Below are 19,330 nucleotides of genomic sequence, written 5' to 3'. Positions count from 1 at the left end.
CGGACTGTAGAAAGACCGGTTGGTGTCTGTATGGTTACCAATTGTAAATATTTGTTACAATTTTGGTGTGGTTTAGAAGCGGAACTTGCAAGAGAAAATCAAGTTATTTTCAATACTTTACTATTTGACAGAACTTTTCAGGATTTCAGGTACGTATACAGAACTGAAGTAACATTAAAATTTGTATATAGACTTTATTTTATAATCAACATATGTGGCACCATAGGTAACATTATATACAGTATAGACAAAAATAAATTCTAATATCCATAATATAACGATAAAAAAATATATGGGGTTAACAATTTATTTCACATGCAGGTTAAACCCTGTGTCAAGTGAATTGTAAAATCTGTGTTGAATTGTAGTGCAGCTTTTAAAAAAAAATCCGTTCCTATCTGAGTTTTACTTAAATACAGCTAAGGTAGGTGGAAATGTAGTAAATTTTATAAAAGTGAAAATCAGGCAACGGGTATTATTAAACAAAACATAAGTATCACAGACAAATTTGAACATTTTAACCGTGAGTAGAACTTGGAAAGAACTAATCCTGCGTTTAAATACTACCTCAGATAATATTGAGTAGCCTAAAGCACTAACAAATCACGGAACAGAGGCAAAAGCTGGAATTCCTGTGATGCCCCGTCCCAACACTAGAGCGTGGATGTCATGCGTTCCTGAAAAGAAAAAAAAACTGGTTTATTAGCAAAAGAATTGCTTTATTACTGTACTTCAAAATATTTATAAGATCAAATTTACTCGTGGGTCATGGGACTTAAAGGAAAATATTAGGGGTCTGTGCCCTGGGGTGCACCGAAAAGTGGGTACGGTACAATTTAGGTACATTTACAAAGTCGAGGAAAAAATTACTTCAAAATCATTTTTGTAGTTAAATTAATTAAATAGTACATTAGATTGACTGAAGAATATTTATACAGCAAAGAAAATATCAAAATATACATATTGTCGCAAACTGTCTACTCCTATTCCTACAGGTTTCCTTTATTTTAAATAAATAATCCGTGTGAACTTGTTGGAGTCATGTAATCTTCATCAATGATACGGTATTTAGTTTACTTGAGCAATTTTTGCAACCACACACACTTAGTAACGCGTGTGAGTGGTAGAAATATTGGACCGGCCGCCACACTGGTGAACAATACCCGGCTTAGGACAAGTCTTTGCTGTTTGAGTGTTTGGAACTATCTGCAGTTTAACTCACCCTCATATGTGTTGACGGCCTCCAGATTCATGACGTGTCGTATGATGTGATACTCGTCACAGATCCCATTGCCTCCCAGTAAATCCCGGGCAGTCCTCGCTATCTCCAGTGCCTTCCCACAGGAGTTGCGCTTCATCATGGACACCTGCTCAGGAGTTGACCTATCCGACATGAAGACATTAGTGTAAGTAAGAGAGGTGGAGAAGTTTAGTTGATTATTTTGATTGGAAAAATGTTTTTCTAGGTAAAACAATGTACATTTGTGTAGTTTGAACCTTAACAGTTGAAGACTTACAGGCCTTGCTCAGACAGACGTGTGAGTCTGAGACAAGCATGCAGAGCGAGAGTTATCTCAGTCAACATATCTGCAAGCTTCTTCTGTATGAGCTGCGTGGCTGCGAGAGGTCGTTCAAACTGAACACGATCCAACGTGTACTGACGAGCAGTGGCCAGGCAGAACTCCGCGGCCCCCAGCGCTCCCCACGCGATGCCTTGCCGTGCGGATGTCAAACACGTGAACGGGCCCTGGACAAACAGCTTGAAATTAAAGTCAAATAAAATATTTTACTTTATCATTAAATATGTGTTGTCTCATGTGGTCAAGATGTCCTCCACAATTGTGGCAAAAGCGTGAATTTTTTAATTGCTAATCTTTGCAGGTGTGCAAAAAATACCCAAAATTTTGGTAAAAATTCAACCATACAATTGTGGTATGGTTCAAATTGATTTGGATAGTTGGAGTAAAACTGTAAAATAAATACCCCCGCCACAGCAAACCTGCCGACTAAGCAAATTTCCATTTGTCTGAATTGATTTTCAATTAAATCTATTTAAATAACATTAGGTTTAATGAGTGCCTTGGTTTGCTGCTACAAGAAAACTAATAAAGTGTATTTTTTTGTAAAATATTAATGGCTTAGTATAAAATCAATAAATTTGCCAAGTTTGATCAAAATGTTTTTATAAACAAGCAAACTACAATATTAAGTTTTTCCAACTATCATATTTCGTCACCAATCATCATATCCATGGACCAAGCGACGCAGTTGTGCGACAGACATCCCTGTAGACCACAGCAGAGAATTCAGTGCTTTCAAATAGACTGTTACAAAGATATAAGCATTTTGATAACATTGGAACACCGACGAAAAATATGCGTCGTCAGTCTATTTTATTGTGACTGTCTATGGGTAGAAACCGGCCGTCGCATATGTGCGTCACTGGTCTTTATCCCTTTCAGACCCGGGAATCTTAGTCATCTCGACCGCTTTAAGTCCTGAGCAAATTTTGAATAAATGTTGGTTTTTAGCCTAGATTTCAAATACTAAAATTATTGATTAGGTTTGTTTTAAAGACGAAACCTTCATAATACCATATTAACCATTTCAGTTTCAGCAATAATTGGCATTAGATACGTTTAAAAACATAAATAAAACAGTCATTAACCTTAACAATTGCCTCTTTCTCCTATCTTACCGTGACATTGCAACAAAACAATCAGTGTTACCATAAGACATGAAGGCAAAACAAAAATTCCCACCTGATCTCTATAAAATGTACAATCGATGCGTACAGGTCTGAGCAACAGAAAGATCCAGAAACTTAAAAAAAAAAACAAATAAACATCTAACCTACACAATTGTGTTGGTTAGGTTGTCAGGAATTAAAAATTTTCCTACACAAATGAGCTTGCTGGGTCTGAAAGGGGTATGAATGAAAAGTTTTGTACTATTGCGATAGCAAACGTGTTAATAGTGAAAGATGCCGTCAACACTTGGGAGCGAGCTGGTCTAGGTGAAGGTGGTGGGACTTCAGCCTGTTCTCAGGTTAAAATTCCGCCAATCATCAATTTGTTTCCTCCTAGGACGCTAGGCAAAAGCCTGGGATTGTTTTTCACATTACTTCAGGTTAGACCTAAGGGTTGCGACATTATTATTTATATTAAATCCATTGGTGATTTGGTGGGATTTGAACCCAGGACCTTTTGAGACTCTATCACTAGACCAGCTCTCTCCCCGATCCAATCACCAATGGATTTATCTAAGTGACAATGCCGTAACCCTCTAGGACTAGCATGAAGTAATGCGTATAACAGTTCCATATTCGAGTCTACGTCCTACAATATCACTGTCAATATCCACAATACTCACTGTCATTCCTTCCACGCCAGGCAACATGTTTTCCTCAGGTACGATGACAGAGTCCAATAAGATCATTCCCGTCATAGAGGCTCGTAGAGCGAACTTGCCTTGTATCGGAGGGGTCTCCAGCCCCGGAGTACCTCGGTCTACAAGGAACCCTCGTACTCTGTTGTCTTCACACTTGGCCCACACCAAGCAAACGTCAGCTATCGGGGAGTTGGTGATCCTGAAAGTTACAATCTCCGATCAGGCTAAATAATTACGAGTTTTAAATTCAGCCTCCTGCTTTTATATAATTAAGGTTTTTGCCAGCTCTAGCGATCATGAAGTCCTACATTTGGTTAAATAGGCCTAAAGTCCCCAGAGGCCAAAAACACTATTTGTTCATATATATTTACATCTTGAAGGAATAGTGTTTTTGGCCTCTGGGGACATGAAAAAAGGTAAATCGGTCCAGGGCCTAGTTCTTACTGTGCCACCTACGGTAATAGCTACTTCCCTATAGCGAATTCGCTAAGCTAATAGAAAAACAACTCTTTCCCATCAAATTTTAGGGCAAGTATCTTCAGTTCATATTTATGATGTTTAAACATTTAAACTTTATAATTGGCCTAATAGGTTATTTTTGATTTAACAGCTTTTTATCTCTTATGATTTTCAACTTTCCCTCTTCCTCTCTCTACATCACCTAACACTTTCCAACTTTGCCGATACAGTATCAGAACACAGGCCAAAAGCGTCCACCAACAAACCAAGTGGATTTTTTTCAAAAAGGGACTCTAGGGGGATCTCTAGTAAATTAATTCAAACTCACCACGTCTTGCTTCCTCGGAGAATGTAGGCTTTTTTGTCAGGAAGATACTGCGCTTTTGTCTCCATGTTGGAAATATCACTGCCAAAGTTAGGTTCGGTCAGCCCAAAGCAACCAGCAAGCTCCCCTGAAGCTGTAGAGTAATAGCATATTGATATCAATGTTTCATTGCTGTAATACTTTAATATTAATGAGTTTATTGCTTAAAACTGGGTACCTAGTTTTATTTGGAGATTAATTAATGTCATCAAAATTCACCTAGCTGTAAAATAGCTTTGTATGTATATTTTTATGTTTAATTGTAAATGCAACACCATGGCAAATTGAAAGGTTTAGGGAAATTCAGATGGTGTATACTTTGTGATTTCATTTATAGACATAATTTATTTCCCATATAGAATGTTCTGGCAAGCCTAAACAACGAAAACTCAAGATTGAGGGGTTTTTATTGAATATCTTAATTCGAAGTTCATGGATTAAAAAATAAATATCTTTTATTACATTTAAAAAAACAGAAACTTAAAATTTAACTAAAACATTCTCGTATCCCAATTTAACTGACATTAACGATAGAGAATTTCACCTCGGGACTGTTTGGAAGATAAAATGTTAATAGCAAAGTTAAGAGTAAATATCTTCTCACCAAGTTTAGGTAAGTACTTCTCTTTCTGAGCTTCAGAACCAAACTTATGGATAGGCAGCATTACGAGCGAAGACTGGACGCTCATGACGGACCTATAGGCACTGTCGACACGCTCCAACTCACGCGCAACTAGTCCATACGCAGTGTAAGACACGCCCGCGCAGCCGTAGCCTTGTAACTGACAACCGAGGACTCCAACCTCTCCGAGTTCTCGTAAGATGTTTCTGTCAAATACTGGAAAACAACACATTATTGTTAGAGGAAGAGTGGTCACTTTCTATTGTACAGGGGGTAATTTTCTGTTACTTTCAAAACTTATGGAATTTGTTGAGTGTGTTGTGATTTTACCATTGTGAAATGTGAGTCCTAACTCAAGTTTAAGACGGTTTGAAAACACAGGTGAAAGTATATAAAAGGTATTGCTAAGCTATTAAAGCTAAGGTATTATGATGCATTTGAAAAAAAGATACAAAATTTTAAATGCATTATTACACAATTCAAACAGGTTAGGCCTAACATGATTTATCTAATTTTCAATTATAGTCTTTGACACAAACAATCGAGTTTTGAGTGATGTAACAGCCACTCGTTAGCACAGAAAGTGTCATGCTTATTTGCCTTTTATAACTTTGCAAAGATAGCATATAACAGCTAAGTTATAAGGGTTGGCTGTAAATTTAGGTCTCACCAACGAACTCCCATTGCGAAAACTATGTGTGAAGCAAAACCAATGCTCCCGTGTTCATGATATGGATCATGTTCTAAGATTTGTCAAGTCCATAGCCAGTTGGGGGAACATTAATGGAGTAAAGGTTTAGTTTGGCCATAGGAAATATACATAAGGGTTTGATGGAGTTCTGAAGCGCTTGTAAACATTTGCAGAATTTCACATGTGTCTATTCATTATACCACCGACCAACTATTGTCTTTCATTAGTCTCATTGAGTAGGTGACCAAAGTTATCAAATTTGTGCATACATATCACGGTGTGAATGAACGAAAGATTTGTAAACAAATGGAGGACTTCTCTATTCTTAAACATACCAGTCAGTAAGCTAAGTTTTCTCAACTTTGATCACCGTTTTGATGGAGACTGAAGACCACCCACTGCTGACTTGGTTGTGTAAATGATTATGGCTTTTTACTTCCTTAGTCACTTCTGCATTACAAACACTATTCTGCATTTATCAACTGACAACGGATTTCAATAAGTCTTTATCAACTTCACACAGAAACCTAATCACAGAAGGCAATTTGTATTTTGCTTGACAATTTTTCTCTCACATGGTTTTCAGCTAGACTAATTAATTGTTCTGTAGGTTGGGAGAGGGCTAGAAGTAGTGGATGGAGATATAATAGTGATGGGATATTTTTTAACAAAACTTGGTCTCAAATTTTAACTGGTTTTGAAACCTTTTTGTGGACAGCCCTCATAGTTCAGTCCATTTTTCCTATGTGTAGGTAATGTGTCTTAAAAGTTACAATAGGAAATAGACCGCTTCCTTAAATTTAAAAGAAGAAATTTCCCAGAATGCCATTCTACTACATTAAACCTCAAATTGAAATATTACTTATACAATGAACTTTCAGGACTGCTAAAGCTCAAAACAGTTAGTTGTAAGCTTTATCCCAATATGAAAACGTACAGTTAGAAATAGTTGACTAATTCCTACAAAATTTTATATTTTACAGTTTAATACAGTGTCTCACCTTCATTCCGATTCGCTAGAAGGATTCTAGGCATGAGTTTATCTTGGCAGTATGATTTGAAAGAATCACGAAGTAATATTTCATCTTCTTTAAGCTGTGATTCGAGATCCAAGGCGTCCTCCCATTTGAAAGTTGCTGAAATGAAAACAAAACAGCAATGACAAACAGTTATAATATTCATAATTATTGTTTCATAAAACAATAACCTACGTGTGGAAAAGGGACAACGAAATCAAAACTAGTCACTAAGTATTCAAGTTACACTACGAAGCATTGTTGAGGCATTTTGAGCTATGTGACAAATACTCCAATTGTAAGACCTTGATAGCAAGATTCTCCAAGTAGGCCTACTGCTTCTTAAAAAGAGTTTTTCATATAAAAGGGTACCCATAGGGTAATAGATTGGTGGGATTTTGAATAGTAGATATCCTTGCTATAAAGGGTCTTGTTCTACTATATGTATCAAACAATTTTTGCTATGTCACTTTAGAACAGATTATAAAAATGTTAATATTATAAAAAGTTATATTGTTAACAATAAAAACATACCTTTGTTAGCTTTTTTACCACATAATAACGATGATGTACTGAAATCTATAAAAACAATTAAGAAAATTTCAAGAAAGGATTTGCATAAGTAAGGAGTTAAATTACAAACTGTTCTATAAAATATACACTAGGCAATAGGCTTAATTCAAAGAATGATGTTATTGTTACTTTTTTTCACAATGTTGTAACTGTTGTATTTTTACTCAAACTGTTCACCACCACCACAAATTTTCATTTATTAATGTTTTCTATTGTATTATCTTGTTGCATGTAAATCTTGTCTAATGTTTTATTTTGTGAAATGGCGATTGTCGTCGAAATGAATAAATAAATAAATGATGAGGTAGAGTAGGCTACAAGATATTGAAAAAAGAAAATATAAAATAGGTTACGTACCTTTACGTCGTCAATCCTAGGTTAGTCTTTTTAGCTACTAGTTTCGAAACTGACGTTTCATTTTCAAGCCTTGTCAAACATAAAATTACTTGAACATAATGTCGTCGTCAAAGTACACAAATATAACATTTAACACGCACAAATACATTAAGATACAGAAAGACGCGCGGCCGGCCATTACACGCACGACGGACACGACTCAACTACCGACTGCCACTGGTCTGGTGACATTGACCTTGGAGGGGGTTGGACAGCTGATTATGAGCGCCTTTGTTATCAATGTCCTCAATCCTATCAAATATTATGTTACGACCAAAATTTAGCTTTTCATTCAGGATGTCGTGGGGAAACCTTTTTGTTGCTTTGTAGATTTCATAGCTTTCAAGGACATTCATTAAGGAGCCTTTGGTGCATTTATGTAAAATACCCAGGTTATCACTACAGCTGCTTACGTTGTGGTTGTCATTCATCAGGTGTTCAGTGAACTTAGAATGTTGTGTTCGCAGTTTAGTTGTTGTTGTTGTTTAGGTTTAATGTTCATTAAACCTTTTTTTGAATGAACGACCTGTTTGTCCGATATACATTTTTGGACAGTCGCTGCAGGTTAATTTGTACACTCCAGTGTCCTCTAGGCTATTGGAAACTGTAGATTTCGAAGTTTTGAAGTTTTGAAAAGTTTTGAAAAAAGAAAACTGGAAAAACTCATTTCCAAATCTGGTCATGGTAAAAAAATACAGCAACCTGACTTGATTAACTCATCTATTGCCTTCACTAGCTCTCCTGGATTCCTGGTTTTTCCGAGGTCTGCATTTGTAAACGCAGCCAAAAAGACCCCAGAATAGATGAGACAAACCTATTTTCTTTTATTTTATAGCCCCTTCACGAAGATGAATTTTCACTAGGCTACCCTCTTACACTAACTTATGAGCATGTCTTAAAAAAGCATTCTTATTGTTATGCAGATTTCTACTTAATGTTGAAGACCAACTAAATTTAACTAATACATCTAGCTTCCATCAAACTGTGCATAAACCAATAACAATTTGAACAAACAATCATTAAAGCCTGGTTTACACGGGTCGAGTACGGTGGGCGAGTCAGTGTAAGAGTTGCCACTCGCTCTTTAACTCGCTTGGTGTAGACATGCAGGCGAGTCGAGCAACTGGCGAGTTGATAAAAAGAGGTCAGTTGAGAGCGAGTCAAGTGATTTAGTTGAAAACCGAGTTGCTCGGCCCAGTAGCTACCCCCACCACAACGATTTGCTTGCAAAACATCTGTTATTACTGCTATCAAGTGAGTTTAGCGACCACAGAATAAAAATATTTTTTTTTATTTTGGGGTCGCTAAGTGAGTCGATCACAACGATCAGTATTAAGGTTAGTTCAGTAGTGTATGCCCAATCACCCTCAATACTCAATGGTTCAGTTGAACAGTTGGCCCTGTGTTGCATTGTCTTGCTGTTCGTAAATCTACTCACTCTTATAAAATTCAGTTTTCAAAATTTGTGTACAACTTAATATCTACCTATATATTTTATTTTAAAGAAATGCAGTACCGGTATTTATAGTAATTTGTAACAAATCTTATTCTTTTAGAATATCACCTTCCACTTTGGTCTATATGGTAAGTTATTTGCATAAAAAAACGTAAGCAACCCCTGAATTTAAGGGGTGATTCAGTTTTAATTCTAATAATCTAATTCAGTGATTTAATTAATTTATAAATTCAGCATTGAACTCTTGAAGTTCCATTTTAACCCTCCGAGCGTCCATCGTCGAAAAATCGACGCGCGAACATCGTTTACGGCGAAGGCTCTATGACTGACTGAATCGGATTGAACTGGATCGAGTTAGGTATCGTTCTTTTCATTATATTCTAAGCTTTCTCCAGAGGTCTGTCTCAGCGCTGTATGTTCTCCGAGCCGATCGTAATTGTAGCAGACAGCTGACGTGCGTATTTGTAAATAGCTAGGTTACCCTCGGACCGATGACTGATGTGTTTTATTATGTTTATCATTGTTTTAGTGTTAAAAATCAAAAGTAGTGATATACGTGGTGCATTATAAGAAGATTTAAGTGATTTTGAAGGGCTGGTTGATGATCCTGAAGAAGTAGGTAGTGATATTGATGTAAATTATCAGCCAGATTCCTAGCTATGGTTAGGCTATGCATTCTTAGCTAAACGCTATGTACTGAAATCTGTTTTTTGCCCATAACTTATTTATTTGCAAATCTACTTCCTTATATTATTATACAGGGTGAATTTTAAATGAGTTCCCCCCCTACTTTTTTCTGCATTTCTTAAGATATCATCTCTGGACCACGTCAGATCATTGTTGAGTAGTAAGTACTTCATTTTGACTGGGTATACATTTTTGGCCGCCATCTTGGATCTGCCATATTGGATACAAAGTTGTTTTTTCAAATGTAAAGGTAGGGTTGTGACCCATTATTTCAAACTAGAATTTTACGCTGATTACAATGCCGCAATTAGTTTTTAAAAATCTTGATCCGTTCTAAAGTTATGAGGACTTTTTATAACTTTATTTTTAGCACATTTTAACATTGTGCATTTACAAACTAAGACCATAATCTCAAAATAGTGCTAGATAAAGATAAGTATACACCACCATTCATTGCCGACATATTTTCACTTGGTTATGACGGATGTAGTTTTTTCAGCCGCCATCTTGGATCCGCCATTTTGAAATGTGATCAATTAATTTAAATATGAAGGTGGTGTTGTGACCCATCATTTTGAACTACTTTTTTATACTGGACTCAATGCTGCAATCCGTTTTTGGTTATCAAGCTGTCTTGATGAAATATTAAAATAGTCTTATTTAAAATTTCAATATTTCAAAAACCAAAGATGCAAATGAAAAACGGATAGCGGCATTGAGTTCAGCATTAAAAGGTAGCTCAAAATGATGGGTCACAACACCACCTTCATATTTAAATTAATTGATCACATTTAAAAATGGCGGACCCAAGATGGCGGCTGAAAAAACTACATCCGTCATAACCAAGTGAAAATATGTCGGCAATGAATGGTGGTGTATACTTATCTTTATCTAGCACTATTTTGAGATTATGGTCTTAGTTTGTAAATGCACAATGTTAACCCTTAGAGTGCCAGGCGAAAAATAAAAGTAACGCTCAAAAAATGCCGATGATTTTTCCCGAAGGTCGCGCTAAAAATGCCGAGCGCGATCTGGCGATTTTTAGGATAAAATTTCGTAAAAATCGAATTTTCGATATTTTGACCAACGAAAATTGATGTATCGCATCTAGTAACTTTCGACTCAATGTTAATATATGGGTTAAAAGAATCCGAGTATCCATTCGGTTGTTATGACAACTGTTCGATCATTACGAAACGTCCGGTCAGCCGGACGTTGGCACTTTTGGCTCGTTCTAAAAACGTCCGGTTTGCCGGACGTCGGCACTTTTGGCTCGTTTTAAAAACGTCCGGTTCCCCGGACGTTGGCACTCAAAGGGTTTAAAATGCGCTAAAAATAAAGTTATAAAAAGTCCTCATAACTTTAGAACGGATCAAGATTTTTAAAAACTAATTGCGGCATTGTAATCAGCGTAAAACTCTAGTTTGAAATAATGGGTCACAACCCTACCTTTACATTTGAAAAAAAAACTTTGTATCCAATATGGCGGATCCAAGATGGCGGCCAAAAATGTATACCCAGTCAAAATGAAGTACTTACTACTCAACAATGATCTGACGTGGTCCGGAGATGATATCTTAAGAAATGTAGAAAAAAGTAGGGGGGGAACTCATTTAAAATTCACCCTGTATATTTGTAATCCTCATAAAATTTAGAACAAAGTGGCTATTTTCAAATATTTATAGGCCTATAATTTATACAATTTCATTGAGCGCGAACTTATTTTTTTTTTTTTTTAATTTTCCAAAATATTTTTTTTACCTAAAAAACTTTTTTGAAACAAATGTTCCTTATGTTTTATGTACAGCCCATGATTTTCCAAACAAAATGGTATATAGAACAGTAGAATTAACATTGTTTTAAGCTTCTCAGATCGGTTTTAATAAAACCTTGCAAATGCACCAAAAATCGGCGGACATTAAGGCCTAAACTATGGACACTCGGAGGGTTAAACTCAAACAACATTTAACACGAAAGCTACGGTTTACGGAATACCCTACACCACAGAACACAGAGAAATTATAAAAATTACTTCTCTGTGCCTACACTGTCGCTGTTCGAAATAGGAATGCGTGTAGACAGTCTATTCAAGTACCGGGCGAGTTGAACAAATCAACAACTGGGCCTAGTAACTGGGCCGAACAACTCGTCTGATATACTCGACCTGTGTAAACCAGGCTTAACTCTGGGACCTGAAACAGCAAACTTTACGTCCCTTTAACGTGACAATTAGGACTATGATACTTAAGAGGTTATTTAAAATTTACCCTACTGAAAGGAGAGAGTCAACAAGTAGGCCTTGTTTCAGCTTTAAAATATTACTGTAACATTCACAGCCATTAATTAGATAGACCTAAATGTAGAAAAATTAACAATAACTTACAGAATTGTAGGGTAGTACTAAGTTATTAGACTAGCATATAATTTATGAAAAGGATACATTTGATGTGCAACTGTTTCTCCCCACATTTCTTTAAAAGGCAACTAATTTTTGGAACACTTGATGCCATCTTAGTGATATTTTTACCAAGAAAATTAAATTAAAAGTAACTAAGATTCAGTTACTTTCAGGTTAGAACTTAATGAATATTTTGAGTATTTGAATGGAATACGATGTTTAAATTGTAAAAAAATCACAGAAACCAAAATTTTAAAATAAATGTTCTACATCTAGATTACGTAACAAGTCACATTACTGGTACTTCTTCAATCAAAATAACTTTATTGACAAGATTCTTAATCAGAACAGATAAACAGAAGGTTATGGTTATGTACGGTCGGTGGGTGTGGGTATGGAAAACAAAACAACAAACGACTGACGACGACAGATAAGATAAAGGCACAACCACAACAACGGCAGGGCAGGTTCTCTGAGCTATGCAGCTGTAATTGCAGGACAAGCATTTTTTTCTTAATCTAACTTACTTACGAAATTTCCCCGCCACAGCAAACCTGCCAACTTGGCGAATTTCCTTTTGTGTGAACTGATTTTCACCTAAACCTATTTAAAATAATATTAGGTTTAATGAGTACCTAGGTTTGCTGCTACAAGGAATCTATTAATGTGGATTTTTTTTAGTAAAATATTAATAGCTTAGAATAAAATAAATACATTTGCCAAGTTTGATCAGAATATATCCATAAACAAGGAAACTACAACATTTCGCAATATCCTCCTTAAGAATAGCATGGGAATTTACAATTTTGTGAATTTTCTCCGTCACCAATAACCGTACAAAAACACTTTGATATACCTACTAAATTATTTGATCTGTTAAGCTCTTTAAAAAGGTCTAGAGGGAAATTAGGAAATTTTGTGTTTTGTTGGTCAAAAATGAGAATTTGAAAATGAGAAAAATGAGAAAACCCATTTTTTTACCTAATAAAATCCCCCGAAAAACCCCGTCCCCATGGTCCAATCATGCTGGATGCAAGTGGACTGTGGCAGGTTGTTATGAAAAGTTGTTGGAATAATGGATTTTTTTATTTCATCCTTATTAATGAAGTCGTGGTGTGGTGACTGGTGAATTTGAAACATTACCTTATTACCTACGTCCTTTTCATCTTTGACCAGCCAGGGCCGGATAGACAGTGTCAAATAATATTAATAAAAATAAAACTTTCTCAAAAACATATTTTACGACTTACTTGTATTTCAAATAGATGGTGGCATTCTATTACAATACAAGAAGAGCAACAAATCCACATGTACCTCAAGTAAATTCCACCCTTGCAAGCAAGAGCCCTTACTTCAATAGTATAAAAATTTACAATAATGAAAATGAAATGAAAAGCTTTTTTGTTTGGTCTTAAAAATGGAATAACTAACAAAGTGTTCATTGATGACAATACTAACCAGAAGGAACAAAAATGCAAAAAATACACTCAAAATGTAGAACCACGCGGCTGCGTTGCTTATATCAAGTACCAAGCAAAGCCGACCAATTTTGGTAAAATTGCGACGAGATTTTCTGCACTGGGAAAATATAGTATTAAAAGTGCAGCAGTCGCAACCGTTTGCCGGGGATAGCTCAGCCTACGATGGCTGGGTAATATTCCAAGGTCTGCGACAAGGTCAGGGAAACCACTAGGCCAAAAGCCGGGTCTAACCGGTATAGGACTGGCTCATACACGGGCACTGTGAACAAGTCAAAAACAAGTCACCAAAACAAACGTGCAATAATCACTACCAGGCCTACACCGATTCTCCACACTCCTAGGGGGTCGTTGCTGACTACGCAACTCGGGCTTCGTTCTAACTATCCAATAGTTAAGCCCAGAGTGCCTAAAACACGGTGAGTTACACGACGACTTGCCAATAAAAACCACAACGCGTGTTATCACCAGGCGGGGTCTACTAGGCCACTAAACTGCAATACACAACTCTAATGCCCAAGCTAAGAATCAAACAGTTCACTCAATAATCGTACCACATAATAATATACAAGTACACTATAGGTAGAGTGACTACACCACTAGTAGCTGGTCTCAATAAATACCAAGCCAAACAAGCAAAACTAAATGGCAATTGCACTATTAAAATATTGAGCTACTTAGTAGCAGATAAATAAATATTAAATACGTTCCAAACACTAGATAAATATATTATCTGATAGCCGGTACTCCGCTATCCAAGCTACCAAGATAACGTGTTGGACTACCAAACAAGCTGTTTAAGTTAAATTGAAATAATTAAATGATTAATCAACACCAACCCTACTGCTACTACCACTACTGCTACTATATCAACGTTATATTACTTAGCTGGGCTTCTGTTAATAGGCTAATAATATTAGCTACTAGCCTACTGGCCACGTGCTTCCAACTACGCACGCTAAATCGTGCAGCATAGGTTTGTCGGGCCTCAAGAGTTATTAGTAATATAACTAACTCTTGGTACAACGCAAAATAATAACTACTACAGTCAATAAATTATATTATTTGCGCTCTAGCACCTGCCCAGAACCGTCAGGAATATACTTTAATATTATTCCTGACTACCCATGTAGCACAGATGGTTGGGCCAACGTTGGTAAATTGTGGAGCCACACAGTTGGCCAACGGTAGAAATGTCACCTCTTTAAACTGTTTTCCAGCCAACCATTGTCCAACCGTTTTATTTCACACAAAATAATAAAGATTTAGTACGAAAAGCATAATTATTAGTTGAGTAAATTGATTAAATAGTTCATAAAAACAAATTTTGAAAAAAAACTAGAACAAAATTTTTTGGCCCAGACGGGTCTCGAACCCGGGTCCTTCGACTTATTACCCTCTTACTTTACCACTGAGCTATCTGTGATTGCTGATATAGAGAGTTTTCAAGTGGTGAAAGAGTAGCCGACAGTTGCAATGGTCGCAATACTTCAAACATTTTTGATACTACACAGTATAATATGATTTTGTTAATCTGTTAAGGCATCATAAGTAGTTTTTTTTTTTGGAGTTAGAGAGGATACTGGTATTTGAATGATTAATTAATTACCGTTAGATTGTTAATGCTATTATAATTGCCTGTTATATGATTAATTACTCTTTCCCCTTAAATTGTTGCAAATAAGTTAAAGAATATTAATTTAAAAAATATTTGCATTATTAAAATTATTAAAATTCATTGTTGTAGCGCCGGAACTGTAATATATAAAATATCTGGTTTTACAATACCTTTATCAGTTCCAAAAACTTTTGGAAACTTTTGGAACTGATAAAGGTATTGTAAAACCAGATATTTTATTATAATTATGTTGTGAAAGCTAGACCCAGAGAATGAAAGTCGTGTAAACTCAACTATGGACCATTGTTGGTCAAACAAAAGTATCTTTTGTTGGTCCAACGGAGTGAAAAACGGTTGGACAACGGTTGGCTTGATGTATGATACCCAGCAATGCATATTAACGTATTTCATTAACAATGAACCAATGTTGGTCCACAGTTGTAAATATTGGTTGGCCCAACTACGAGATATACAGTTGGACAACGGTTGGTTGGTTGTGGAAGCTCCAACCAACCATCGACCAACTGTCCCACAGTTGGCCAACGTTGGCCCAACCATCTGTGCTACATGGGTAATATAAATCCTAACTACCGTCAGGCTTTGACCAGCACGATTACAACTCTAACTCTCGCAATAAAATCAGATATTAATATATCAAACTAATAATATCAAGTCGTCCACTCACCACAAGTGGGTCACTGACTCACTACCCAACTTGACACCAACACGCCTTGAGCACCAATATCACACCGATGTCACCAAAGCACTCCTCTCTACGCACACCACTGGACGTCTCACTAGACACACGCTATCCTCACTGACCGGGATCCACGACTCGAATGTCCGTCCTATACTGTCCTGAACATCTAGGATATCCCAGGCTTATCGGCACTGATAAGCCGGGTCAAAGGGCGCTCGCTAGCTTCCCCGCCGCCGCTTGCTTACCTCATCAATCGGTGCGCGGCCAAATAGCAAATATTTACCCCCCTAGGAAAAAGGCTCGTTACATCCCCCACTTACATCGGGATGAAAAAAAAGAAAACGGCCAAAAAGAAAAAAAAATCATTGAACTCCGGCCAAAACAAAATACTCCAACCCCTAACCCAATGGTGAACCCTACACCACAGGTCTCAAACTTAAAACAAAGAAAAACTCTTCTACTAGCCACTACCAGCCAACATGGAGCTGAATGATTTGGCATCAGGAACCAGACGAGGGTTTCCATCGCAAGGGCCTTCGGGGTCTTCGTCACCAATTTTGACACTCTCTATGCGGCCCACTTGACCAGAACAGTCCTCACCCACGCCCATTCTTATCACGACCGTCACAAGTCTGAGATCTCGTATGACATCCATTCCCAAAATCATATCCGTGGTAAGAGTGGGAACGTACAAGGCGTCTCCAACCCACCGTCTTCCCGCAGCTTCTCCTGCCAATCGGAATGAATACTCGGCCCTAGACGGTGACCCATCTGCCATCCTTAGAGGAGCGGGTTTCTTAAAAGGCTCTACCTCCTGGCGTTGAAGATGATCGGCAACTTCTCGCCCAACCAGGTTAACTACGGACCCAGTGTCCAATAACGCCTTATAAACGCTGCCCATCAGCACAACTTCAACAAAGGGCCTTGTCTCCGAAACCAGCCGGTTCTCGTCTACTCCACCAACCAGGCTGTTTAGTTTTCCGAGCCACTCGGACCACTCTTCTGAGGTCGTTCGTTTTGGGTGGCCTTGCCCAGTTGACCTCCTGATGTCTGAGCTGGCCTGCCGTTTCCCGCCCGACATCCACACTGACTCACCGTCAAACCAGGTTTGCCACACCCATAACAGGAGACGGTCCTTGGTTTACCACATTCTCGGGCAAAGTGACCAATCTCCTGGCACCTAAAACATTTCACCGTCCCCTTTGGACCCTCAGGCGCTCTAGCTGCTGTCACGGGCCGTTGACCGTGGACCCGATCCGACTTCAAAGCTACCCGCCCACGCGACTCGGCTTCCGGAGATGGTCTCTCGAAACTCCGCTTCTCGACGGCGGCAGTTTCGGCGCGCTTCTCCACCTTCTTTTTGGGTGTGTAGGCGGTTTCCAAAACCAGCGCTACGTTCGGAGGAGGAGGAGGTCTAAAGGCCGCCTTCTCTCGCAGATAGGCCTCGTAGTCTTCGGCCAACTCAACCATCTCGGCCAGATTGCGGAAGTCCCGCCGTCGCACCATGAGTTTGTACTCTGGTCACATGTTGTTGTAGATCAAGTCCAATCTACCATGCTCGGACAACGTACCGCTACGCCTAAGCAAGGTACTTATGGCAACAACGTAGTCCCGGAAGTGCTCGCCTTCACCCTGTGTCCTTTTCCGGATCTCCTCATCCAAATTCCTCTGATAACCAGGTGGAAGGAACTGGATCTCAAATTGATGCCGAAAAGCTTCGAATGAATACAGGAGCTCCTTGCAATTCCTGTACCATAGAAGCGCTGAGCCTTGCAACAGCTCCGGCAGCGCTCTGAGCAGGTCCTCTGATTTTATAGAGTACGAGACCATCAGCTCTTCAAGGCGCTCCAGGAACGACACAGGGTCTCGTCGGCCATCAAACCTCAAACCCCACTTCCGTACCGTGTTACATATTTTGGAGCAATCCTTTGGCTCCACCCTGCTGGCCTCATTTGAGAGCATATCCGAGCCTCGAGGCAGCTCCAAGCTAGAAGGCCAGGCTGGTCTCTCAGAACTATCATTGGGCCGCTGCCATCCCTCGGGTCTACTAGGTAACCCAAAGGTAGGCATTGGAGCAGCCACAACAGGGGACGTAGGGTTGGCGGGTCTTTCGAACCCATAGCCGACCCCATTACTCGGCGAGCCCCTCGCCTGTCGCACCACCAATGCAAGTTGTTCTCGAAGAGTCCGGGCATTGGTCTCCGAAGACAACCCAAGGATCTCTTTAACCGCCTCTAACTCCCTGCTAATTCCCACTACCGCGGCTTGGTCAGATTCCGTATTACCCAGTACCTGAGGTACGGTTCTCGGGGGGTCAGGAAGCTCCACAGTTGTAGTAGCCGGCGGTACATATGTAGGTGCAGCAGCCCCAGCCGTACACAGTCTATCATCGCTATACCGACGGGCATTCCGCTGCTTCCAAAACGACGAAAATCGCTGCCGTAATTCCGCAGAAGTACCAGTGGTCACCAAACCATACTGGTCCATCGTTCTCATGAGCTCCCCCTTCGAGAGGTCATAGATCCAACCCACGCGACCGTCCCGGGGCTGCGACCCCAAGGACATAGTCGCTGGCGCGGAATAGGTCAACGAAGTTGTCACCGTCGTAGCCACTACCGAAGAAATTGTCGGCCAAACGGGCGAAGACGCCGGCCACAATGACGATGTCGTCATCACCGACAGTTCGGAGCCAACCCCAGAACTAGTCGTAGCAATAGCAGACGTAATAGGCGTACCGCCCAGCACAGACGTCGTACTCGTAGTCACAACCATATTTAAAATTCAAAACACCACGACAAATCCGCAAAAATAAGGGCGTAAACAATTAAAATCTATTTAACACCGTACTATTAAATCAAACCAATTATGGGTGTGAAAGTCAAACCACAAATACACAATAAGGGTTCTCACTCAAATAATATTCGATGATAAAGCTCAATTAATTAGCAAAATAATAAATCAAACCAATTATGGGTGTGAAAGTCAAACCACAATTACACAATAAGGGTTCTCACTCAAATAATATTCAATGATAAGGCTCAATTAATTAGCAAAATTAAAATTACTAACTAATATCTATGTATACAACCACTAAATAAATTAGGGTTCACAACACACCACGCTGTAACAGAAAACAGGTTAGGCCTACCCAACCGACTATAAAATCACAGCAGGTCTGCCTAAAACTCTGCTCAACAGCTCAGGTCCGCAGCCAATCTGCACAGGTCCGCAGCAAATCTGCACAAATAAAATTATTTTGTTCGGGCGCCGTTAATACGTCAGCAACTCAGCACCACTGCCAACCTCAGTCCCTGTTCGCAGGCGCCATCTTGCGACGAGATTTTCTGCACTGGAAAAAAAATATTAAATATTAAAAGTGCAGTCGGTCGCAACCGTTTGCCGGGGATAGCTCAGCCTACGATGGCTGGGTAATATTCCAGGGTCTGCGACAAGGTCAGGGAAACCACTAGGCCAAAAGCCGG

The 19,330-nt window shown here is 38.8% G+C and overlaps 1 protein-coding gene across 1 annotated transcript; it reads right to left on the bottom strand.

Annotated features, from left to right (window-relative positions):
- Positions 1 to 174: 174 nt before the first annotated feature.
- LOC128998721 (glutaryl-CoA dehydrogenase, mitochondrial-like) lies at positions 175 to 12,439 on the bottom strand. Its single transcript, XM_054425034.1, has 9 exons — positions 12,095 to 12,439; positions 7,077 to 7,121; positions 6,528 to 6,662; positions 4,818 to 5,051; positions 4,178 to 4,307; positions 3,373 to 3,589; positions 1,518 to 1,747; positions 1,223 to 1,383; positions 175 to 677 (listed from the first exon to the last, which is right to left on the bottom strand). Exons 1-9 carry the CDS (start codon positions 12,162 to 12,164, stop codon positions 604 to 606), a joined length of 1,296 nt encoding a protein of 431 aa, XP_054281009.1. The 5' UTR covers positions 12,165 to 12,439; the 3' UTR covers positions 175 to 603.
- Between the last annotated feature and the right edge of the window lie 6,891 nt (positions 12,440 to 19,330).

This window comes from Macrosteles quadrilineatus, unplaced genomic scaffold (assembly GCF_028750875.1).
Source record: "Macrosteles quadrilineatus isolate MER2022 unplaced genomic scaffold, UCM_ALF_1.0 Scaffold_7__1_contigs__length_78375512, whole genome shotgun sequence".
Taxonomy (NCBI): domain Eukaryota; kingdom Metazoa; phylum Arthropoda; class Insecta; order Hemiptera; family Cicadellidae; genus Macrosteles; species Macrosteles quadrilineatus.
The sequence above is the reverse complement of the archived record's forward strand: the minus strand, read 5'-3'. Positions and strand labels throughout refer to the sequence as shown.

Excerpts from the sequence above, each read along its gene's own strand:
- LOC128998721 (XM_054425034.1), bottom strand. The coding sequence starts at position 12,164 with ATGGCATCAAGTGTTCCAAAAATTAGTTGCCTTTTAAAGAAATGTGGG. Across the intron at positions 3,590-4,177 it reads CTCCGAGGAAGCAAGACGTG|GATCACCAACTCCCCGATAG; the intron begins GTGAGTTTGAAT and ends TGTAACTTTCAG. Across the intron at positions 1,384-1,517 it reads CGTCTGTCTGAGCAAGGCCT|GTCAACTCCTGAGCAGGTGT; the intron begins GTAAGTCTTCAA and ends CATGTCGGATAG.